The sequence below is a fragment of the Pholcus phalangioides genome, unplaced genomic scaffold (assembly GCF_987345545.1).
Source record: "Pholcus phalangioides strain wild (caught in Gottingen) unplaced genomic scaffold, Ppha-v1.0 ptg000012l_1, whole genome shotgun sequence".
NCBI classification, from domain to species: Eukaryota; Metazoa; Arthropoda; class Arachnida; order Araneae; family Pholcidae; genus Pholcus; species Pholcus phalangioides.
In genome coordinates this window covers 8,603,180-8,629,490 of record NW_028301605.1, presented here as the reverse complement: position 1 = coordinate 8,629,490, position 26,311 = coordinate 8,603,180, and the positions used below count along the sequence as shown (strand labels likewise).

General features: G+C 34.4%; 2 protein-coding genes across 2 annotated transcripts in view; one reads left to right on the top strand and one right to left on the bottom strand.

Annotated features, from left to right (window-relative positions):
* Positions 1-4,757: 4,757 nt before the first annotated feature.
* LOC149079427 (ras-related protein Rab-28-like) lies at positions 4,758-13,834 on the bottom strand. The gene is made up of 7 exons (XM_089239966.1): positions 13,568-13,834; positions 10,649-10,781; positions 10,213-10,309; positions 8,283-8,371; positions 6,975-7,104; positions 5,337-5,440; positions 4,758-5,156 (listed from the first exon to the last, which is right to left on the bottom strand). The coding sequence occupies exons 2-7, from the start codon at positions 10,721-10,723 to the stop codon at positions 4,974-4,976; spliced, it is 678 nt and encodes a 225-aa protein (XP_089096092.1). The 5' UTR covers positions 10,724-10,781; positions 13,568-13,834; the 3' UTR covers positions 4,758-4,973.
* Positions 13,835-14,042: 208 nt separating this feature from the next.
* LOC149079426 (tRNA (34-2'-O)-methyltransferase regulator WDR6) overlaps positions 14,043-26,311 on the top strand; it is a 34,390-nt gene continuing 22,121 nt past the window's right edge. Inside the window, exons 1-10 of the mRNA XM_089240148.1 lie at positions 14,043-14,313; positions 16,082-16,183; positions 18,171-18,255; positions 19,655-19,843; positions 19,986-20,133; positions 20,268-20,489; positions 20,726-20,788; positions 23,573-23,620; positions 23,966-24,058; positions 25,925-26,007. Of these exons, the coding sequence (XP_089096274.1) occupies positions 14,226-14,313; positions 16,082-16,183; positions 18,171-18,255; positions 19,655-19,843; positions 19,986-20,133; positions 20,268-20,489; positions 20,726-20,788; positions 23,573-23,620; positions 23,966-24,058; positions 25,925-26,007 (1,121 nt within the window). The 5' untranslated portion in view covers positions 14,043-14,225. The remainder of the gene's footprint in view (positions 14,314-16,081; positions 16,184-18,170; positions 18,256-19,654; positions 19,844-19,985; positions 20,134-20,267; positions 20,490-20,725; positions 20,789-23,572; positions 23,621-23,965; positions 24,059-25,924; positions 26,008-26,311) is intronic.

Here is a 26,311-nt window from a genome sequence, read left to right as displayed (position 1 = left end):
TCCAGTCAGCCATAGGCTCATTGCAAAACAGTGTAAAAAATTCTGCTTTGAGGATGTTCAACTGTGGATTGTTGCCTGTCCATAGGAAGTTGCCGTTACATAAGTTTAGATTTATTAAATATACCGTCTTTTTTATTTTATATTGGTTTTTATTCCATCAGCAGACCTGTGAATTATTTCTCTTTTTTTTGCAGGTTTTTTTTTTGCCAGTCTGTAAATTATTCCCCCCCCCTCCTTTTTTTGGCAATCCATAAATTATTTTTCCTATTTATTTTGTGCCGGTATGAAAATTATTTCTATTCGCCGGGTGAAACCTCGTTACAAATGATAACTGATATACCGATAAATTCTTCTACAATATTTTTCCAAGTGTTGCTGGGAAATGCCTATAGTATAATGTTAAACTACTGGCACTCGATGAAATAATCATAGGTGCCAGAACACTTGTCAGCCCCCTTATAATTAATTAATATACAATGCAAAAAGCACCCTCTCCCTCTTACATTGGGCTTCAGTCCCATATGTATGGGGCGACTGGAAATTTTAAGTCCCCCCCCCCCCCCCCAATGTTTTTTTCATGTCGGCACCTCTGATAACAATAATCCCTCTACAACAATATTTTTCCCTTGGTCCACAGAGTATCATATCAAGGTTTCACTGTGTTTATTTTTTGCTGGTCTGCAAAAATTATTTCTCCCATTTATTTCTATTTTGTGGTGGTTCGCAAATTATTTCCTCCATTTCGCCAGTCTGCAAAATTATTCAATTAATTTCATCAGTTCACAGTTGTAAAAAAAAGTTGAACACTGGTCAACGAAAAATTTGAAGGCATTAGAAAAATTATTTGGCAAAATATCTCTTTTGCTTGGGAAATCAAATATTTCATCTCAATTTGGCACAATGACAGTCGAAAATAGAAATCACAGTTGTTTCTGCTACTTGCTGAGGTAACCTTTTTTAACTGCATGATTGCAGGTATCTATTTGGCATTCACAATGAGAAGCCCAATAAGAGACCATAGTTTGCAGGAATAATATCAAGCGCAAAACCTTACGGGAGGAAAATCTGAAAATTGATCCTTAAAAAATTCCATGCCTTTTTTTATTTCGTGACTCCTATCATTTTTTTCTCATTCTGTGACTCTCCCGTGACTTATCTCATTATGTGACTTTCCCATGACACTGACTCTCTAAGAAATAGCTGGCTGTAAATCATCGCTAAATGATCTATGGGGATTTAATTGGTTGATTACTTTTCCCCTTATCGCTGGATGACGGATATTCTTGAAAGAAATACTATCAGTGGTTTCAGAGCCACAGGTGATGAAAGTGTTTGAGAACTTTGCATTGATTTTTTTTTAAAGTGGTGTCCACCTCCTCAGAATTAATTCACAAATCAGAATTTTCTGTTTGAAACTCAGTCTGAAACACTTCCAACACTCATGGACTTTAACACTGAAGCTGAATAAACGTGCATGTCTATTAAGCTCATGCAATTGAAAATGGCTTAAGGAAAAAATTATGTACCTGCACTAAATTTAGGAAAAAGGCTCAAACATTATGCATGATAAACAGTGATTCACAAAAATATTGTTGCTCTTAGTTAGCCCTACAAAATAATTTCATAAATACTTTATATACTCGTGTATAAGCTGAGTTTTTTTGTTAAACATTTTGTTCTTTAATTTAGGGAAAGGTCGGCTTGTATTGTACATGGGTCGGTTTTTGAGGAGAAACTATTGATCCCCCCAGTTCACAAAATCATATAGCTAGATGGATAGCTTGAAAATCCAGTGCGCAAATGGCATGGTGGTAAGATACTTGTCTACCACAGTGAAGGTTGCCTTCATGTCCCAGGTTTGAACTGGAAGAATATAGACACAATTTTTTTTCCTAAATGTTCTTGAGGCCTACCGATGGATGACGCCTTCATTTCCAACCCAACTCATAAATGGTAGTAAATGGCATGCAGCTATGTGGTGAAGTAGCTTAAATATCTGTGATGTCTTTGGGCTACTTTAGATGATGTCTCTAATCAGTATAGTGTTTTTTGTAGCTATTCGAACCTCAGAGAACCGATTATATTAAGCCAGAGCAAAAAAAATCAAAAACATTGTTGGCTTTAATACCTAGTGGATTAACATAGATTTTGCAGTGAAAAATCCGACACAACACTAGATACCCACTCAGACTTAAGTACACTCACACTTCTGGCACAACTCACTAGGTAGTAAATTGCCCACGGCGATAGACCTGAGTTGCACTTGGTTTGGAAAAAAAAGTCTAGATCAGCATCAACAAGCTATTTTAAAAATTATTGGAGGAATTTATAGACTGAATAAATTCCGAAGATGAAGAAACAAGAAAAAGAGTGCCTTACAGAAACCAGACATAGGCGTAGTGTGCCATTAAGTTCACGAGGTGTGGAATGCTGTTTTCACCAAAGTCATCATCAAATCCTTTAAAAAGTGTTGTACAGTGTCAGAAATGTGATGGCTGGGACTATAAAGGACATCCTCTTTTGAAAATGACAACTGCAATAACAGCACAGTTGAATATGAAAACAAAGATGCCACACTGTACGAAAACTTGGCCTCTTCGTTGTAGAGCTCAGAGAATAAGGAGAAGTGGATTAGAAAGTCTGAACCATTTTTCACTAACTTTTATTGCATGAAAAAAATATGAATTTTTTCATCTAAAATGCACTGATTTTTGAGGGTCAGCTTATACACCAGCACATACAGGGTAATTATTATTTATGTAACGGTCACAGTCTATGGCTCTCCACATCAATTATATGGTTGGACGGATCATTAGAATGATACATAATCACCTATTTGCACATTAACTAATATCACACTACACTGATGCAAAGATCTTCAATTTTTTTTAATAGTGAGCACTGCTCATGCCCAGTACCATGGAAAGAGCACCTACACAGCAACTCATGCTAAAACAAAGACCAGCATAACATAAATTCTTGAATGGGAAGTGTTAATCGAGAAAATCGAACAACACTCCTTGTAGACCACCGTATTTTGCAACCGAGAATTGATTCAATTTGAATGAAATTAATACAATTGTGAGCATGATCTACGTATCATTTCCTTGATTTTTGCAGGACTCCCACTTGTCCTACTTTTTGGTAAAATGTCCTACTTTTTCGGTTTTGTCCTACTTTTTCGGTTTTGTCCTACTTTCTAGTTTTTGTCCTACTTTTCTATCAAATCCTATCGACAAAATTTGTGTAATTGATTTTAATTGAGCAGGAAACTATTTATATATTGCCAAATATTACAAATGTTGGAGAATGCAATTAATGATTCTGCCAAAGCAGAAATTGTATCATTTTTAAGGTTATTTGAGGGGGGTGTATGTAGACCATTTGGTTGATTAATTTTTCATTTGCTTAGTTTGAGGGTTCAACAAGTATAGTGCTCATTAAAAACTTTTGTCTGTATGGAAAAATGATTTTGTATTTATTACTTCATGGTCTTGGACAGTAACTTTCATCATTCAAAATTATGGTGCAAATAGGTGAAACAATTTGCATTTCAAAGCAGTTGGATACATAGGCGTATTATAGGTTTGGTGATTCTGATGCTACCCAATAGCATTCAGTTGTCTTCTGTATTTTTAAGGCATGAAGAGGCATAAACAATATTTACAATGCTCAGCAAAGAGCTAGAAATGGAAGTGCTTCATTTGTCAAAAATGATTACACTGGCATTGAACAGTAAAATGTGAACAAAACAGTAAAATTTAAAAATGATGAACAACGCAGTAAAACTATCTGGTTCACCTTGCCTTATTTACGTTGGATCTTGTAATTTACACATTTTGCATTGTGCTTTCGAAAGTGGTCTCGAAGGTGCCTCATTCTTAAAAAACTTATGTCTTCAAAATTTGCTGTGCCTTGTCGAAGAGAGTTTTGACAAGCTCTTCACTTTGGAAGACTCCAAAAAAGAATGTAATATATATGAGGAGAGACAGCAAAGAATTATCTGTGGTTGCTAGTGCACTGTTTTGGCCAAAAATTGGTTTTGTAACCAAGTCATTTGTAATTTTGTTTTGGCTTGACTGAAATAGTACTAGGGGAAAAAAAAAGTTAATTCAAAATTAAATTTTTTTTTTTTGCAAAAAAAAATTTTTTTAGGAATTTTTTTTCATTATGCTATGATTATGTTGTCTAAGGGGGTTACCTTCCCCCATCCTACTGGGGTCATTTTGTTTTGGCTTGACTGAAATAGTGCTAGGGGAAAAAAAAGTTAATTCAAAATTAAATTTTTTTTTTTGCTATGATTATGTTGCTATGATTTGCATTTCATTATGCTATGATTATGTTGTCTAAGGGGGTTACCTTCCCCCCATCCTACTTTTTAGTCCTGCGTTTTCCTACTTTATCTCATTTTTTGAGTGGGAGCCCTGTTTTTGCCACTTTTTACTACCAGCTCTGTATTCTTTTGCATTTTTTTTTCTAACTCAAAAAATACCAAACATGAAGAATTTCATTCCAAATATTACAGAATAAATTTCTTAATGTGTAATAAAAGCTCTATCTGATTGGCTGTAATCACTTTACTGTACCATTGTCTAAGTTGCATATAGTTGTAGATTTCAAGTTGAAAGGACTTTCCTGCGTATAGCAAAATGATATTTTAGACTATATCATCACTACGGCAATGATACTATTACTGTGGGTTATCACAATGATTTGTCTCTGCTGAAAATACTCCAATCCTCATATACAGAATTTTTGTAGAACACAGTAAATTTAATAAGTTACAGAACTATGTATGATAGCATATTATTTTGTCATTGCACTGTAGAAAACAATATTGGTCACCACCATATACAGATAATGATACTAAACATACAAAAAGCAAAACGTGCTGTTGACAGTGCACACATCAGAACAATGACTATGCCACAACTTTAAATGAAAACCTACTCTGGTACCAGTGATTTTTTTTTTCATTGTATAACACATGCTGATGTCTTCATGGTATTTAAAGGGACTGTTTCATGGCTGATAGGTGGCACAGTTGGGTTCTGTGTTATCTCTGCTTTGACGACGGGCTGAGCATTCTCTTGTTCTGATCTAGTTAACCTAATGCCGAGCAACTCTCCCGCTGTCTTTTGAAAACATAAATTTACCTGTCGAAGAAAAGTAATTACATGTACACAAATGTTACCACTTCTGTTTAAACATATGTGATGAAATTTAAAATGAAAAAAAAAAAATTACATCTCTGTAATCGCCATCTTAACTCATTTCAACTTATTAAATTTTATGCAATAGGCAAATGAGAAGAAATTAATTTTAAAAAACCTCACCGATTCACCAGTTTTGGCAGAAACTCCATGAGCACTCATTCCATTGTCTTGAGCAAACTTCAAATGCTTTTCAGATTTCACTGTTCTCATATGTTCCAAATCAACTGCAAGTGCATAAAGACAAAATTTAATATTTGGATTTGTAAGAAAATATAAGAGAGAGTCAAAAAATATATGTCCGAAAATGCAGATGATATAAAGCAGAGAAGTAAATTTTTCTTAATTGCTTAGATATCATCTACTTGGGGAGGGGGTGAACTTAGGGAATCCGGCGATTTATTTAACTGAAAATACAAGACAAGTGTGCTGCATCTTTTCAATGACCAATATACAACCTTGGAAAAGGTTTGTTAGCAGAAATAAATTTCAGAACCACATTCCTTTTAGACACCTCAGAATAACTCCCACAAAACAGTGGTTCTCGAAAGTTCCTTGGGACATCATTAACCTTTGTCAGGGAAGTTGGTTTATTTGATGTGTGCTAATTCAGTACTTTTAGGTGGTTCTTTTCTAGGCCTGTGTTACTGAACCTAAGGACATGCACAAACCTCCCTCTTGCAGTCCTGGGATTTTCTAAGGGACCCATGGATAAAAATCAAGTGAAAGGAGAAGCATGATACTTGAATGGGTCACAGAGAGCTGTGAAGAAGTGAAATACTGTATGGTGGGATAAAGTGTGAATCTGGCAGGACTGCCCACAGAGCCATGACTGTCGTAACACATGGGCCCATCTGGCTTAGGGGGATCAAATCATGATGCGATCTGGTTCTATGATTTTGAAATATGAGCAAATAAATATGTAAGCCAGGGGTTCTCAAATGTTTTCCACCCATGTTGCCCCTTATCTTAATAAACGCTTATCCAAGGCTCCCCATAGCAGTTCAACAAAGGATCTTTTCAAACAAACCTTTGTTAAGCTGCCGCAGCTCATAGTTTGAGAAGCCTGGATGTAAGGTACTTTTAGCTGAGTACTGGGCCCCCAGAACATCATTTTGACCGGGACCCATAATATTGAGACAGCCCTTCAAAGAAACTCCACTAGACAAAAAGTGACTGAAATCCAGTGGAGACCATCCATTCGTTTATAAAAATTTTATTCACTTTAAAGTTACACAAAACATCATACGCTGGAAGAGTGTCACTCCTAGATGATGGGGGGGGGGGGACCTGGATAGAAAAAAAAGCCACGATAAAATATATTGTCTAAAGAGAGCCATGGGTAAATTTTTTTAAAACACTGTTCTGAACTATTCTGGGGAGCTGCGGGAAAATAATGACATGGCCAAGAGAGCAGTGCTTCACAAAAGTTTACTGTTCTAAAATATAGAAAAGTTTTTATGTGTGAAAAATACCAATTTTTTAGTTATTGTAGTGACCGTGCAGGACAATTGTGAGGTTGGGTGGTTCTCAAGAGCTAAAGCAGCCAGTTGGTGGACCCAAACAATGTTGTAGTGATCTGAGATTTGTCAAGTCCTGCCAATATGTTACTAGAATAAAAAAGCCATTCGGAATCAACTAAAAACTAAGTGTTGGTATAATTGTGTAGAAAATTAACATGATAGAAAAAAAATTATCAAATGACAGAAGGCATCTTTAAATGGATTAAAATTGATATATTCACATATAAGCCTTCATTACTTTTATTTCCAATAAGAGCATAATGTGGCAAGACTGGATCTTCACGAAATATTTGATGGACGACATCTATCCATTTATGTAGGCTCTCAAAGCTACTGAGACATGTGATGTCGTAAATAAACATGATAACCTGGAAACAAAAACTACATTAATTTGCTTTCGGAAAATAAAACTAACACATGAATCACAATGCTATCATAGTGTAATTTTCATTTCATTGTTTGGCAACCACATATGAATTTAAAGTATGCACTTTAATGTCAATGTTTGGGAATTTCGCATAGATGAAAGACTAAAGATGAAAAATGCACACACTAAATGTATGGTGCATTATATCATCAGGATACAGGTTTGGATAGAGGAATCCATCAGATCAGTATGCAGTATTTTAGTTCTTCCTCTGCTTTGAAAAGATAGCCAAAAACAGCTTCCAATGAAATTGACATTAGCTACCAACATTGGCGAATGCAGGGGGAAAGGGGGGTCCTCACTCCCCCCCCCCCCAATCCAAGATTATAATGTTATTTTGCAGGAAAAAACTTAAAAACCCCTCATTGAGAAGAAAACAAATTTAAACCCCCCGAGAAAATTCTGCGTACGCCTATGGCTACCAATGTATAAATATTGTACACAGAGTTGCTGCCAAACAATCTGGTATTGTGACGTCTATTGCTGTACCCTATTTGAGCATACATTTTCTATTGTTACAGGATAATATGTATGATAAACTCATTTGTGTTCCAGCAAACAATCTCTCGAACCTCTGTTGAGAAGTATTAGAACATCTCAAGGAAACGGATATTTTCAGGATATTATGCCGAGGTGAAGTTGGAAAGAAAAGTGATCTGGTCACTGCTGGTATTCGAACCCGGGGCCCTCTTGCAAACCGAGCAAGCATGCTACCATCTAAAGCACTAGAGACACAACCTTTCTGCCTTTTTTATTTCATGCACTGTGGCATAAGATGCTGAATTAGCCATTTACTTACCCACTACACCCCTGAAAATCATCTGTAATGGTTACAATTTGCCTCGAATGCTGAAACGAAGGACACTGAAAATGATTGTCTATCACAGCTCGATTTTTTTTTAGAAAGGTATAATATGGTTTGCAAAACAATGAGATCTCTGTTCTAAGGTCCAAGGAGGTGGCTTTAAAATTGCATATGTATTTTACTGTCAGGGAACTCTCATTACAGTTTTATTTGGCAACACTTGTTTCAACACATAAAAATTCCAGTTTTTAACATTGGAAAGCAAATCTGATAAAGTATTGTTCTTTTTTTTTTTTTCAAGAAAAATCATTTACGTTTGCTCCATAGAGGTATTTGTCGAGCATCTGACCTCCTAAGGATTGTCCACCAACATCCCACAGCTGAGCCGTGACATTGAAAGCACCTAATTTTAAAGGAAGAATTGTTAATAAAATGCTGAGAAAAAATATGTATTGTGAACAGTAATAGTAGTAATCAGATGGAAGGAATCAACAAATAAAATTCAAAGACAAATTCTACAATCTCATATTATGGTTGATAATATCACAAATGGTTTAGTTGAAATGTTCATCTTCAATAACATCTCCAACAGTTTCTTAATAGGTGGGCCACAAAAACCATTATTGAGACTTTCATTAATTTTGAAATTATTTCTTTAATTTAGTTCTGACATTTTTTCATTAATTCTAGCATTTTATTTTTCATTAATTCTAGCATTTTATTTTTCATTAATTCTAGCATTTTATTTTTCATTAATTCTGACATTACTTTTTTGGTAATTAAAATTATATTCCTCATTTCCAGGGCTCGAATTTCTTCTTTGCATATTTTTATTTTTTTGTATATTTCGCTATTTTTACCTGATAATGCATTTACAAAATTTTAAGCCATATTTTGCATATTTCATAATTTTCGATAGAAGGTAAATTATTTCCTCGGTATTCCAATCCCGATTCAGACTGGTTTTTTCGATTCCCGCCTTTGGTAAGAGCTCTTAGGGCTAGGATTTTTATGCACTTAAAACTAAACGTTGTTGCTGATTGGTAAAAAAAACCCCAAAATTCAGGTTCTTCAATCAATCAGCGATGACATTGAATTTTTACAGCGTAAAAATACTAGCCCCTCAACGACACTGGTGTGTGGCTGTAAATAAATTAATCATCTGATGATGGTGACTCGTGGGAAAAACTGGCTAAAAATTTGATAAATGGAGGTGGGGGGACTTTTTAACATTTGTGGGAATTTTATCAGATACAGAGTTTTATCAAATAAAAAGAATTATCTAAACATTTTTTTTTTTAATTTTGTGCAATGCTTTTCTAAAGCTAAATACAGTACTTGGCTAGGTATTTTTAACTATAGATGGCAGTATATTAATTCTGAATTAGTAGGGGTAAAACTTACACAATAGGGAAATTTTTGCTTGAAATGAATATTTTTTCATTCAATAAATAATGGTTCAAAATAGTTTATAGTTTAGTTAGAAGTATTGTCATCATTTTGCCAAAAGTAATATTATTTGAGATAGGAATGAAAAATTTTTTAGGACATATTTATCATTTTATAGGGCATAATTACCATTTTTAAAAGCATAAATGCAAAAAATTGAAAGAAATAAGAAATAATTCCAAAATTATTTCTTTTCTTTTATAGAGCATATCTTAGAAATTTTTAGAGCATAGAAATCCTAGCCTTACACTCATTACTTTTAAATAATATTCTAACAAATTACTTTTTTTTATAAATTCTTAAATTGTTTCTTTGTTTATTATGAATTTTTATTAATTCTCAAATTACTTTTTTTTTCTCTAGCATTATGATTTTAAATATTTCTGGCATTATTATTTTTTTATTAATTTCGAAATTATCTTTTTATTAATTCTGAATTTTTTATTGATTCTGATAACTATGAATTTTTCTATCACTTCTGAAATCACTTTGAATTTTTATTGATTTTAAAATTGTTTTTTCATTCATTTATAAAATGGTGTGGAAACCAGGGTCCATGATGCTGATAAGACTGGTATGTCAAATTCCCATAACCAACGACCACAGCCCTGGTGTATCATCTTCCGATGATTTACAGCCAGCTACCTCTTACAGAAGTAGGTCATGACATTGCATTTCACTCCAAACACTACTGAATAATTCTTCTTTGCTGTGTGCTCCTAGATTGGGGGATGCATAAAGTCAATAGTAAATAAATTAGGCATCACTTGAGAGAGAAGCAATATGTCCATTTACCTGGCAAAGTGACACGCTTAAGAAAGAAATCCACGCCAGCAGTTTGACGATATTGTTTATCAAATGTATCTTGACTAAATCTTTGAGCTATGGATGTCTGAAAAACATATAAATGCACAATACTGTTAATGTATGACTGATTTCAAGTTTTTTAAACAGACAGAATCCACTGTAATGTAACCGCATTGCAGTGGTTTCTGTCTCTGTTTATGCTCACACATTATAAATTATCTAAATCAAAGTCTCCCAACCATATTTGCTTCATCACACTGTATCTCAGAGAATGCTTCTATCCCATTGCATTCCCTCCTACCAATCTAACCCCACATTGCATGTTGTATCGGGTCCCGTCGGTTGGGGATTTAATCAATATTCAATTCACTGAAAAAAGCATATGCAGTTCAATCAGTAATCAATATTCAAAAGATTGAATGACCTTGCCGGTACATGGATCTCCGATAAGCACAAACTTGAATTGTCTATCACCAGTATGATGATGATCCGAAGCCATTGGAGTGAGAAATGTAATCCAGAATCATCGAAGCATACCTGGATATGTCTATTCAGACCTGAATGAGATAAAATGTGATAAAAATATATAATATAACATATGATATCACACATCAATAAATGAACAAATGATGCGAAGGTGACTGAGATTTGGGTGCTGTAAATCTAGAAAGTGTTAGCGTGATAAGGAATTCAGGGGCAAGAAGAGGAGTCCTTTTGAGCATTAAACATACCTTTTGAAACCTTCCTCCAGACTTGAATCAAGAGGGTTAGTGTCAAGATTATAGGTGCAAATAGACTTTTCAATGTCTGAGAGGGCACACGATGATTATGTTAATGTGTATATATATTTATTTAGGTCACCGGTGCACATCTTTGATATTGAGGTATTGTCCCTTCTTTTCTGTATCTCTCTATGCATATTATATATACCAAGCAGGGGAGGCTCTTGACCTTTGCCATACTAGGCTCCACTCCAGAAGGGGCACCAAATCTGAGTTTAAAGGGTGAAAAAAAGGCTTTTTCAATTAGTTTCACCACCCAAGTAGCACAAAGATATAGATCTATATCGTAAAATTTCAGTTTCCAATATAGATCTATATCAGGTCACGATATCGTTCTGGCTAAAAAAGGCATAGTCAGAGATAAATAGATCTATATCGTGAATATGATATATTCAAATACTTCAAATTTTGGACGATAGATGGCGCCCTTTCAGAAGGAAAAAAAAAGGTGTATTTTTCTGTAGGTGGGTGGGTTTGAACCCATGTACCCTGAACCCTTCCCATCTGTAACTCCGCATCTTACCAACCCACCACAACAGAACTGACTACAGGATGTTATTATCACATTAGTTTACAAGTAATGGTTTGTTTTATTTGTGTTTTCAATTAAATTTATTCATTTTCATATGTATGCACTCAAAAATTACAAAATAGAGAAATAGTGAGATATATTTATCATTTTGAGGCAGATAATTGAAAAAATTATATTATAAATAAGGAAATTATAACACAAGAAACAAATTAATGTATTGTGTAGTATATTAATTATTTATTTAAAATTATTAATTTATGCTAATAAAACATAATAAAAATATGCAACACAAAAAAGTTAAAACTCTCAAAGTATGGTGAAAAATGAAAACACATCAAAGTGAAAAAATAAATAATAAATAGTTTTAAGAAAAACACACATATACAACAAAAACAAGAGCAAATTTTTCTAACTTAAAAAAATATGTGCAATTATAAAGTGGCAATTAAAGTTACGGTGGATAAGTTGTTGCTCCCTACTAAAATACCAACATCTACGATGTAAAACATACACAGTAAGGATTCAATTATAACTGATGAAATGATTTTTATATATCAACATAATTAATCCTATTAAAATCAAAATTTCTTATGAAAAATTATTCATTCAAACGTTTTTAATTTCCATTCAAACAAAAAATTGTACGCTCGACTTTAAATTTTCTCCAAATTTTTATTTGAAGGCAATATTTTTATTTAAATGGACACAATATGTTGATATATCAGCATATTGTGTATCTGATATATATCTTTGTCAGGTTCACGATATAGATGTATGTCATGTTGAGGATATAGAACTATGTCTTCTTTGAAAGATCTATATCAGGTCTATATCGAGAATCTGATATAGATCTTTGTCCGGTTCATGATATAGATCTATGTTTTTCAAACTATATTAAAATAATTTATTGTCCCAAGTTGTTGTCCTTCAAAGTAGAGATTATTCACATGGAATCAAATACATATTCGACTGAAAAATTAAAGACTTGATCAATTAACATCATAAATAATTTGCACCATATAGCACAAGATCGTTCTATATCATAGTTATGACATCTGATATTCCTCTGACATTTCGATATATAACGATATGGTCCAGATATTGTACTATATCGTTGTGCTACTGGGGCATTTCTGTTGTACCTCTATGCAACAAAAGATTCTGCCACGGGTTGATTGAGTATCACAGACTAACACAAACATTCTTTCATACTGTAGGCAAGTATGTTGTAGACTTGAGCTGCAGAACAAGCCTTTGCCATTATGGAGCCCTTACATGATATTGGGAAGGAACCTGAGGATTAATTCACAGGATCATTCTCCATGATCCTTCACACTAACCTTCAGTAAAGGAAATTGTCTTTATGCCCAAAAGATGGTCTCGCTGATGCCCAAAAGACTACTTGGATGAAACAGTACTAAGAAATGTGCCAAGGATCCAAAAAATATTTATTCTCGCAAGGGGTTTCGAACATCATTACTGGTAATAGAACATGAACCAACCAATTTGATGTCATTCTCCTGAAAATATTCTCAAAGAGGTAGTCTCAAAAAGGCTGTTTTATACAGCTTGTATAGATTTTGCAGTTCATGAAATTGTTACTTTTTTTTGGCAGTCATGATGTTGTATGTATTTTTTAAATGCTGAAGTTTCTACACATATTTTCAGGAATGATGTTAAGCTGTCGTTGTTTGTTGGTTCGAAGTATCGAGTCTGAGGACTCATATCTTTTTCGTCGTTACCTTTTCCATTGGGAAAAGTGCAAAATCAAAGATGGGAATTTGCCCATTTGACACAATGGACAAAACATACAAGATAGATAATTCAAACACTTCCCAGCCTCTCACATCTCAGGATGTTCTAATGTCAGTCCTAACAACTTGTTCAAAGCGACAAGATCATTATAATAAGTAATATCTTGTACGAAATTGAATATGATCTGTGAATTCAAGTAAAAAATAAACATGACAAGCAATGGCATGAATAACATGAAACATTGATAGAATATAGTAAGGAGCACACTTCATACCTTTCGATCACCGCAGTTTCAAACTTACATTCAATACAAGATTTTTTACAAAAAAAAAAGTGATTTTTCTTAATTTATTGAATTTTTAAACTCAAATTTTGAAATCAGATGCGAAAACTTCACTATTTTCCTTCATGAGCTATCAAGCTCTAAAGTTTGAGTCACTTTTTACCACTAAGCTTGAGTCAACTCGTCAACCAACTTAAAAATAAACTTTTTATTTGTTTACATAAAGGCATACTTTAAGGGTTACCATGGTTACGAATTCAGGTATACGATTCGTTCATGAGTCGTTATATAGAGCCGGTTTCTCTCGGAAAGTGGCTGAGCTAAAAGTTGACCATATTTCGTTGTAAAAAAATACGTTCCATGGTCAATCCATCAGGTTGTATGGTCACAATGTTTATGATCATATAAAAAAAATGAAACAAATATTCCTGCTTTGAGAAGGGAGTCCTTGCTCTCTTTGTTTACTATACACTTTCTTGAGCTAGTTAATAAACAAACGTGATTAACAATTAGGCTCGTACAATTTTTAGGGGCTCTTACAAATTAAATATGATCCAAGACAAGCGTAAACAAAATGATTTAGCTTTTTATTCGTTCATTTTATATAATTATTTTTCATCATAAATAATTAGCTTTGTGATAATTCGTAATGGATAATTATAACTGGGAGGTGCAGCAAGTTGCTTTGAGCACTCACGTTAAAACTGTCAAGTTTGTTGCCGATTTTCTACTCATAGGTATGAGGATTTTAATTTACGTTAGGGAAATAAAATTTATAGATAATGCAACATTTAATATACAATTCATTGATCAATATGTCGTACCAATGTTTGTGATTGCGCGTGCTATCCAAAGGCTCCCACATCCTAGAGCCTGACCCATAGGCTGCGATCTTTAACGTAGAGGGCATCTAGCACTTTAACAGGTATTCGTTATTACAGTCCCCCTCTACAAGGATGGGGCTTACAGGGCTCGTGCCTATCCCCCCCCCCGACATAATTTTATACTACAAATTCACTATCAAAAGCCTGCCGAAGATTTCAGCCTTTGGGCCTTGCTGTAGGGGGGGGGGTGCATGCCAATAATACACACTTTTCCTTGTGAAGGGGCATCTCCTGTAACTGCTACAAGACAATAGTAGATGATTGTAGAAAAAATTGGTGACCTAAACTGTCATTTTTGATATGCAGTAGAACCTTGTTATAACAGATAACTAACAAATCTAAACTTAACGGCCCGAAAAATGTGAAGGTTACCATCAAGGTCCACGGGTTCAAATCCAAGGCAGAACATCAGAAACAAGTTCTTTACCTACTGAGCCCATAGCGAACACCGATAGATGGCACCTTCATTTCCCACTCAACTTCACTGGTTGGAAATGCGCTAAAGTAGCTGGGAAAAAAAATTAAGATTCATACAGTGTATATACGTTGGCACAGTTGGTTTTCTGTGGTTCCCAACTTTGAGGCAAAGATGTGAGCTGATCTTCCCATTAAGAGGTCATGTCGCAAAGAGAAAAAAGCCTATAATGGTATACTATTTGGTCATCACACTTCATGCATTTTCAGAAAAATTTATATCAGATGGCAGCACTACACATAACAAACATTACACAGAAACAAACTTCACGGAAGTTTCACTACATGCATGCACACACTCACATTCCAATAGGTACCAATTCGTTAGAAGTTCCGCAGAGGAATATAGACAAGGTGCATGTCTGGTTTAGTAGTAGTGTATACGTACACATCTTTTTTTTTCAATCTCAGCCTATGTTGAAGGCTGCTTTCCATTTGATATATTATAGACACTATTCATATATACTAGTGACTTAACTCCCTCATAAATATTCCTCTACGAAATTTCTTTGAATTTATACCTGTCAGAACCTATATTCTGAGTGTATGTGTGGCCTTAACATATTCATATTGTCAGAATTGTGCTTGTTTTGTGTTGTTGCTGGTACCTCCATCTAGCTTCCATATTTTGAAGTAAATATGGTAAATGCTTGAATTTTCATGTTATTATTATGTTGTGGATCTTGTAGGTCTGTCTGCTCTCTGCGGAGAGACTTTTTTTTAATGAGAGACTGACTCAAATTTTCATGCCTCAAAGTTGGAAAACTGCTGAAAACCAATTTCAGCTAACCCCCACTGCAGGGCAACAAGGTTTGAACCTGGATCCTCATGTTGAGAGTCCAGCATGATTCTCACATGATTGCAAAGTGTCATATCACGCCCCATATATGTAACTACTGAACTTTCATAGATGTACATTTTATTGCATATTGCGTCCCCAGAAGAATTTTTTTGTTATAAACTATAACAAATCTAAAGATTATCGTTAGAACTGATTAAATTTTCCCCTTATTAGTCCATTATAATGAAGTTCTACTGTACATATAAATTCTTGTTTTCAAATTTGCAATGATTCTACATCTTGAGGAATTTCTTTTTCACAACAAATGCTAAGTTAATAGTACCATGTTTTTATTATATATTTTAGGGCAAGGAAGTATGATATATTGCTATGATTGGAAACGGAAGAAGCATGTAGGAACTGAAACAATTTTCTCAGGCATACATTCTGTACATGGGATCAAACATTGTAATCTTTTTTTCTTCTTTCTCATTGAATCATAAAGCTGTATTTGTGTTTATTGGGCTAAACTCATTATGTAACCATTCACAATGAATGTTCTCAGAAGTGATCCAGCGCCTAGTATCATTGCAAATACAATATGTTGTACATAATGGGGGGGGGGGGAGATTATAAATGTGTACATGTATAATGGTGGTGTATTTACAGGGGGGGGGGGGCTATAGCTTAGGGTGGCAAGTTTGAAAGGGTGGCAAATTTGAAGAATGAGTGCCAAGAAAGTTGGAATGGGTGAAGGGCAGAAAAATTTACATAAACCTCAATAAATTCACTTGGTCTTAGACAGTAAGAGACTAAGTGAGTGACTGAAGGAGTGACTTTGAGCATGAGCAAACATGTGAATACCCAAAAGAGTGACTTTGAGCATGAGCAAACATGTGAATGCCCAAAAGAGTGACATAGAGCATGTGTAAATGTGTAAATATCAAAAGAGTGACCTATAATAAAGCAAGGAACCATGTCAGTGAGCAACCAAAAAAGAGCAACTTCCTATAGCAAGTATGTGGGTGACCAAAAAAAAGTGTGCAAGCATGTGAATGACTAAAAGCATGACTTAGGGAGTGTGTGAGCATAAGAGGAGACATAGGTGTACTTGCAGGAGTGGGAGGAGAGGCCAAGCAGGATACAGCAGAGCTTGGCAAATTCAGGGAAAGTGTTGTCAAGGAAATTAGAATAGAATTGGAGAAGGGCAGCAAATTTCTTGCAGCCCACAGGCGACGAAACCATAAATGCGCTTCTGGTAATAACCTATTTGGGTGATTGCAAATTAGATTCACGTTTGGTTTGGCACCCTAATGTATATACCATTTGCTGTTTAATTGGTAAGCATTGAAATATCCAGAGGGAAAATATTTTGAGGGATTATATTAAACAAATGAGGTACCCTGAATGCTATTACATGAGAAAAAACATTATTGTCAATATTTAAAAAATATGGAATGTTTCAATTCAGGAGAACACACTATATGTCAGAGGTGTGTGTGAGAGATGGAGAGTGGGTTATAGAATTGAGTATTGCTATTAAAGCTGCACTCATGCATAGATTTGAATAGTATAAAAATGTCATTTATTGTTTGCTATTTCAATTTATCTATCATTGTTGGGGCATGCACAGCAATATGTGTCATCCATGCATGGTATTTCCCTCTAAAATTCAAGGGTCAAAAATCATTCTTGCTTGGCTTGTCAAGAAAAAGGAGACACGTGTACCTTTGAACCATTCTACTGGTAATTATCGAAATTTCACGAACAGCTCACAAGTAAAAATTGAATGTTTAGGAGTTGTTCAGAAGCATGAATGCCAAAATGAGCTCAAAAATGTAACATGCCTTTATTTAAAAAATATAAGAAACTTGTGTTGCTTGAGAGCAATGCAGCCTAATAAGGGGTTAAAATGACATTTTTGATTCCGTGATTTTGATTTGAGTGTATAGTGATGCCAAGTAAGTTTACCTATTTTTTGGTGATAAATAGCGACTTTGTGCAAATTGGCAATGACTAGCATGGTATTACATTTTAAAAAAAGAGAAAAAATATTTATTATTTCACTTTTTAAAATGAAAAATCTCAGCCTGGGGTTTTCAAAAAATCCTTTTTTATATTTATCTGGGATTTTTTACGTTATTTGGATCAATGCAAAAAAGTCTGTAGGTCTCATTCTCCAAAGTTGGCAGCTATGTATTATTCATTTGATCCATTATTAAATTATCCATTCTCACAATGGCCAGATGTCTAATGGGAATTTATAATACGAGGTTATAAAATAATATTAAATATAAATGAATATAATGCATGTATGTACATGCAAAGTTCAAAGGTAACATTGTGCTTATTTTGAAACTGTCATGTTCAATAAATGCAAGTAAAAAATTGCTTATTTATTCAGCATACTGTGTAATAAAGTGTACTTGAAGAAATTTATTTTATTTTCTTGTAGTTTCTACAGAAGAAGTCAGTCAAATCCTTATTTATGGAGATAAAGTCTTCAGGGTTTATGAATTTTTTTCTTCAACATCTTTTCAGTGAGTAGAGATTTCACCTAATGTTTATTGAAGATTACAGCTCAAGAAAATAAATATTTTCTATTTTTATAATCAACAAGTCTTTAATTCCAGTTCTGACATATATAGTCAGACCCTAAAGCAGGCATCTTCAACCTGTTACTCGTAAGCACCACAGTGCTCGATGCTTGTGTCCGATTTCATGCTCTCGAGCACTTCCAACAATTCCAATTAAACACTTTTTACACATTGCATCCAAGGATTGAAATCATCCTGATTTCATGCATTTGTATGCCAAACTTGCTGTAAGGGTGTTCTTCTTTTGATCATGAGTGAAGGCAGTGCTCACGACTAGAAAAAGGTTGAAGACCTCTGCCCTAACGTAACAAACTGTGTTTATGTTTATGTTGATCTTAACATGATTTTACTTGATTTATAACAAATACAAATTTATGTTTCATCTGATTTGTTGAATCTGTGTTCAACTGCATGTACAAAATCTGGCAGAGATCAGTCTAAAATAATAGATCTGTATTGAGAATACACACAGATTTACAGAAATCAATTTCATATTTAGTGAAATGCCTATACATGGTGCATAGGAAAGTCCTTTTATCCTGGAATAGCTTGGGAACCATTGATCCTTGAAGCAGTTGTATTGTCTTTCTTGAAGCCAACAAAAAAAAATCCTATGTTTCTAAGCACAATAAATATTTGCTTAGATATTTGATTTAAAAATTTGTGCTACAGGTGCCATTCCAACGCTATTTAGTGTTTTTCAGTATGGAGATCGCATTCCAATACAAAAAACTTGGTGTTGCCATTTGATATTTTTGAAATTTTCTCACTGTAACCGTAACTGTTAGAGTGACACTGTTGTTTTCCATATCATTCTTGAGCGCATACCTCAAAATACCTTATGTCAAAATTTCATTCAGTTTCTGTGAATGGTATGATAGTTAGGGGCCCATATGTCGGGATAGTTTTTTATAATCACCCCGTATATGACTCATGAAAATTTTTGAACCTGCTTATTTACAAATTTTATGAACTGTAATGCAATAGCTCCTTGTTATAACACACTCAAATATTTCTCACCTTGTATTTGAACTACTGTAAAAAATTAACATTTGAACCCAGATAAAGCCATCAGAAGTATCGTTCTTCTAGTATATCTCACTTTTCCTTCATCTTCTAACATGAGGGATAATGTAACGAGGATTTACTGTGAATCTTTCCATGCTTGAAATTTTCCTCTATTAACAGTTTTTGCAAATACATTTTGCTCGCAACCTCCATCAATTTTTTAACCCAATTGTGTTTTGTATTCAGGAATTTTAAACAAAAATAGTTTACTTCACTTGATTTAGCCACATGCCAATCTTTTGTCATAAAATCAAAATGCATATTTTTATTTCAGATTCAGGCCAGTCACAGATGTCATCAATACAGGAGACTGGATTCATGACATATGTTTTCTAGAATCAGATTCGCATTACCAAAGTACAGATCTTATAGCTGTTATTACAGCTCATAACTGTGTCATCTTTTGGAACTGGAAGACGCTGGAAAAAGTTTCTGAGTACCATTGTGCTTCAAAATGCATATTGTATCCTTCTACGATGGTGTTTTTTCATTGTCAGTGCTTATCTTTTTTCTTTTTTTTTTCAAAAAATCAATGCTCTTGACTTTAGTTGAAACTTTAAAAAAATTCTTTATAATCATGAAAATATCTCTAACCAATAATTCAGATATTCTGCCAAAATTCTCAGTAGTTTCAAGGAAGTATTCGTTGTAGCATGCGGAACAGTATTCAAGGAAATTCTTGTTTGGTCTACAAATTCAGCATCGTGCATCGATGAAAGGAATCTGCCATTCCATCAACTCACTGGGCACCAGGTGGTCTAGAAAATAATCTAAATATTCACATGGCACGCTATGAAATTGCTATCAGCATTTTAAGATGGTTGCTCATTATTAATCTTTATCGTTTGTGTGTAATTTTGATTTTTTTTTTTTTTATTCCTATGTAGGGTGTTATTTTTTCAATCACATTCAATGAAAATCGCAAATTGTTATGTTCAAGTTCTGATGATCGTAGCTTGAGAGTATGGAAATTCACTGGTGATGTATCAGATACTACACTTAGTTATTGGACAGAAGGAGAATTTAGTCTTGTTCATATCCTTTATGGCCATGAAGCTCGTGTTTGGACATCTGTGATCCTCGAGAAGAATTTAATAAGCGTTGGCGAGGTAGTAAATTTTCTATTGCTTCATACTAAGTTTGCTCTTCACATAAATGAAATATATAGGATTGAGAGTGATTTAATATTATGGATATATAGATAACTGGATCATTGTCGCTCCTAATATCTCTTCAATGTCTGCTTTTTGGAAACGTATAGCCTAATAGTTTGGTAGCATCATAGAACTAATATTCTACTTTTTTACTTTTGTAAAATTTTAATATTTCTGATGCATGATTTCAGGATTCCAGTATTTGTTTCTGGGGAAATGATGGATCACTTGTGCGGAAGGAGAAATGTCATAAAGTATACATCAATATCATTTTCATTTGTTATTTGTGATAATGTTTGTCTATATATTATCAGTCTCTTAGTGATGCATGTGGCAGCTTGTTCTTCCCAATATTGGCCATAACTTTATTCATGACTTTCTGTTCATTCACTTCTTGAAAAGTAGCTTGAGCACACATATTCTGTTCATTTGAACCCAGCATCTGATGACTAGAAGAAAATGCTTGATGAAGCGCTAAAAAAGTGCTAGGAGCAAAAATATTATATACTGTGTACAGAGGTGTATGCAGAATTTTCTCAAGCTAAGGAAGGGGGGGGGGGGTCTAATTTTCCACTGCACAAAAATTTTGGCTCAGCCCTTCCCCCTTTTCCCACTTACATCAGCGACTGTATATACTTAAGAATCAGTCTTTTTTTGTTCAAAAATTTGTTTCTATATTTGTTTGAAGGGGAGCGGTCAGCCAGCCTACCTATATTATACACAAGTTAGGTTTTCAGGAGAAAAATTCAACCCAAGTTTTACCAACACCCCTTCTCCCCTTACAGCAGGGATGTACTACTTTGGGCCTGCAAAATGGGTTCTACCCGGTCCACAAAAATGGAACTGTATTCCCACAGCCTTATGGGGTCCCCGGCCAGAGCAATGCACTCTCTAAATATGACAGTAATTGGTATGCAAGGTCATCTAAGACTTATAATGCACCAAGAGCCCTAAGCAGGACTCAGGTGAGCCCAGGCATTAAGATGGCTGTGCATGAAAGACATTTCCAAAAATGTATCAATGCACAAAATGTGATTAGTACACTAGTTTATGGCCCTTCAACTGTAGCCATCTTGCATATCTGGATAGCAGGAGGCATGGATGAAATATTGTACACCCATACCTTCTTGCCGATGTGGTAATCATTAATATGATAGAAGAAGACATATTATCTCTGTCTCCTAAAGTGTTGGCTGAATAAATGGGAGGAAGAAAAATATTTCAAAGATTTTATCATTTTTGTTGCATCACTGTAATTTTCTACATGCAAGGACTAATTAGACCGGGACCTACAATTTATTGCCAATTCCGAACAGCAACTTTTGTTTTACTCACCAAGAGGTTGATGTACTAACTTCCTGCTGTGGGGACTCCCTGCAGTAGCAATCTTTTTCTGTGGTCATGTTGCTATTTCTGTTGTACCCCTGTATCAGGAGTTTCTGACAAGGACAAACTGGGTATTGAACAGGCTACACCTCCAAACATCCTTTGATACTTTAGGCAAGTATCTTTTCCACCTGGGCTACCACACCCCAAAGTTTTGATTATTTTTCGTTGTAGCTTTTATATCTTAGAAACATTTTTTTTCTCTCTAAAATGTGTCAATTTTTAAACAAGTTTGCTTATGTAAAGGTTTTTAATTTTTGCCATTTTGTTGGTTCTCAAGTTCTGGGGTCAGCTTATACGCAAATATATACAGTATATATATTTTTTAACAAGACTATACACCCGATTCAAATCCTACCTAGAAGTCTTCAATTTTGTTTTTAAAAAATTTAAAAATTTCTAGTATGTGGCAGATACTTTTCAGTAAAATTTCATATTTTTGTCCTACTGTCTAGGTTTTGTCCTGCTTTTCCTTTTTTTTTTTTACCAAATCCTGTCTACAAAATTTGTGTAATTTTTTTTGTGAATGAAAAGGGAATCACATATTGAAATACTGCCAAATAATACAAATGTATTAAATTACAATTAATGATTTTGCCTGCCAAAACAAACATTTTTTTTTTTTCAGATTATTTTGGAAGTTTATGTAGGTCCTTTGGTTTATTAATTTTTCTTTTGCAAAGTTTAGGAGTTCAAAAACTCATTTTATGTCAATGTTTTGGGTAGTCATTAGAAACTTCTGTCTGGATAGAAAAAATAATTTTTGTGTTCACTACTTCATGGTCTTGGACTATTCATTGTACAGCAACTATTTCACCAACCACCAACTCTGGCCATATCACTATATTACAATTTACTGCTATTAATGAAAATTGAATATCCAGCTCACCTTCACTTATTTAAATTGGACATTGTAATTTACACATTTTGCACTGTGCTTTTGGAAATGGTCTTGAAGGAGTATCATTCTTAAAAAATTTACATGTCTTCATAATTTGCAAGAAATAGAGTTGACAGACTGGGCTGTGGGAGGCTCTTTGAAAAAAAGAAGAATGCTGTGTATTGTGGGGTGAGACAGAAAAGAATTATCTGTAGTTGCTAGCATGTGTTTTTGGCCCGAAACTGTTTTTGTTACAAAGTCATTTCTGTCTGCTTAGGCTCGAGTAAATTTAGTAGGATACTGAAATAGTGCTATGGAGAAAATTTTTTTTTTGAGTGATTTGTTTTATTGCACTGTGATTATGTTGTTTGTGGGAGGGGGGCACCACCCGCTGTCTTATTTTTTCTATTTTTTGAGTTTGAACCCTGCAGAACCTTCATTAACCAAGCCTCCACCCACTCTCGTAAGGGCTGTAAACTAGCTGCTTCTGATTGAAAAATCATTACACCTTATAGATTTGGCAATGTCAGTATTGCATCATAGCACTTCTACTTTCACTCACTTAAAGCCACCATAAATAAATTCCAGCATTTCCGAGAAAAGCTCTATATAGTGTTTGTGTTAAAAAAGGGTGTTTAACAAAGATTGTGTGTGTGTATATCTGAGGTGACTCTAGACTCATTCCCTCTTGTTAATCAAAATTCCTCAGTTTTTTTCCCTGGTAATTGGTAAATACAGTTTTCTTTGTTCAATTTTTATTTTAACATTTCAGGGTGGCAGTGTTTGGTGCATTGACGTCAATCAGGATGGTACATTGGCAGTAAGTTTTCTCTATAATTGATTATTTTTCACATTACTACTGTCTTTATACTGACAGTTTTTCCCTTATGAATTTTCTCAATACATTGAAATTTTTCATTTTCCTTTTTTTTTTCATTATCGCAACACTATAAAAAATTTACTGTAATAATATTGCTTGAAATGCATTAAAAACCTAGGTAATCATTTGAATTGATTGTGTATTAACTTAGAATGCTACTTCTTGCACCTATTATAAATTATGACTTATTATGTTATGCTTTGCTGCATTAAAGATATAAGTTTTGATGTAAATCGCAAAGCTATGGAGAGTTTGTCTAATTTTTCATATTATGTTTTCATCAAGGCTACAGGAGGTAGCGATTCTGCTGTTCTTTTTTGGGGTGTCCAAGAATGCTTCCAAGATGGCTTCATTAAACTATTAGCTATTGACCAAAAGGTGTGTATAGTATAACTGAATGATTACATATTGCTTTGTTTTTATTTGTGAAATTCAAATCTTTTATATACACTCAAAAGTTAAGAAATTCACACTCTTCAAAAATTATGTATTCTGAACTTTTTTCTTTCTTTCAAACTAAGAGCAACTCCAGTCTATCGTCATGGGCAATTTACTACTAATTGAGTTGCACCGGAAGTGTGAGTGTGTATACAAAACAGTCTGAGCCTGTATATGGTGGTGTTGTGAATGTTTAGTGATGTCATCTATATTTAAAATTGGGAGTGAAGTGATTGGCTGCGTGTAGCATTGTAGGGCTGTTGTTCTCTGTGGCAAGACTTTTTAATGGGAAGATCGGCTCGCATATGCGCCTTGAAGTTGGGAACCACAGAAAACCAACTTCAGCCGACTACCACTGTGGTGCCAGTAGGGTTCATACTTGGGTTCTCGCAATGCAAATCCATTACAATGACCACTCTACCACTCTGTCCTCCTGTAAGAAATATAGACCGACAGGATAAAAATGACTTACTTGTGTGTATGCATTAAATATTGAAGGACCAGACACACCCAGCTTCCCATCTCAGAGAGATATTGAAGCTTTTTCCCGAAAGATGGGGGGGGGGGGGTGCATCTGAAAATTTATTAATTTATATGAAAATAACTTCTTTTTTTTTTGTCATATACACATATACGGGGTGATTATAAAAAAACTATCCCGACATATGGGCCCCTAACTATCATACCATTCACAGAAACTGAATGAAATTTTGGCATAAGGTATTTTGATGTATGCGCTCAAGAATGATATGGAAAACAACAGTGTCACTCTAACAGTTACGGTTACAGTGAGAAAATTTCGAAAATAACAAATGGCAACACCAAGTTTTTTGTATTGGAATGCGATCTCCATACTGAAAAACACTAAATAGCGTTGGAATGGCACCTGTAGCATGAAAATCCCCGGAGGGAGCTAGGCAAGGAAAAAGTAAAAACGACTTTGCCGTGCACCAGAGCATTAATGTTCGTTTCATTCGTCACACCGTTTCTTCGGCTGAGATCCCAGCCTGATTAGTCCTCCACAAGGTCATGTGGAAAATTTGTGAAACACAATAAAATGCTTTATTTTATGCTGCTTCTCTGTCCTTATTGGTTGTCCTCACTTTTAGCCTATCTACCGCCGGTGATTTTCATGCTACAGTTGCCATTCCAACGCTATTTAGTGTTTTTCACAATGGAGATCACATTCCAATACAAATAACTTGGCGTTGCCATTTGATATTTTCGAAATTTTCTCACTGTAACCATAACTGTTAGAGTGACACTGTTGTTTTCCATATCATTCTTGAGCGCATACATCAAAATACCTTATGCCAAAATTTCATTCAGTTTCTATGAATGGTATGATAGTTAGGGGCCCATATGTCGGGATAGTTTTTTTATAATCACCCTGTATATACAATAAGAAAGCTGGGATGAAAATTGTAATTGTAAATCATCCACAGTTAATCAGTCCATAATTGTACCATTGTTCTTGTGTAGATAATCGCACAATAATCTTGTATTATACGTGATAGAATCTGGAATATCCATATGTATAATCTGGATCCTGTTTACACACAAAAAAAACACAATGATCTATGTTTGATTGCTTGCTTAGAGATGCTTTTTAAACAAGATGATACTTTTTAAGTGCTCAGAATTAGTTTCAAGCTTGTCAGATGAAAATAAGCATCCTTTATTACCATTCGTTTTTTTCAACTGCCCATTATAAGCAAAGTCTGTTATAAGGAGGTTCTACTGTATTATTTTAATTACATTTTTCCGCATGAAAAGGAATTCAAACTACCACATTCTTTACTTTAGGATCATTGTGTTGATTTTCCACGCAATCTTTTGTTCATAACTCTGAAGAATCACCTGATTTTGTTTGTGATCACTGATGAGGGGTGAGTACAAGTAATTTTTTAATTAGTTTTATATATATATTGCAGAGTTTTAACATTTTTGGAATTCATTCAGGACTAGCTCTTGGGCTGTGTGACCTGTGCCACTTCGGGAAGGGGGAGGGGGTTACCGAAACCAAATTAAAAGGGCAAAAAAATTATGGAAAATTATTTCTGCTCTAGTAAGGGCATCAAATCTGAGGTGCAAGGGTGAAAAAAATTCTTATTGACCAAAAAAAAATCAGTTAAAATGATTTCTGTCCTTTCTGGGAAGGGTGCAAATCTAAGATGAAAGGCCAATAAAAAT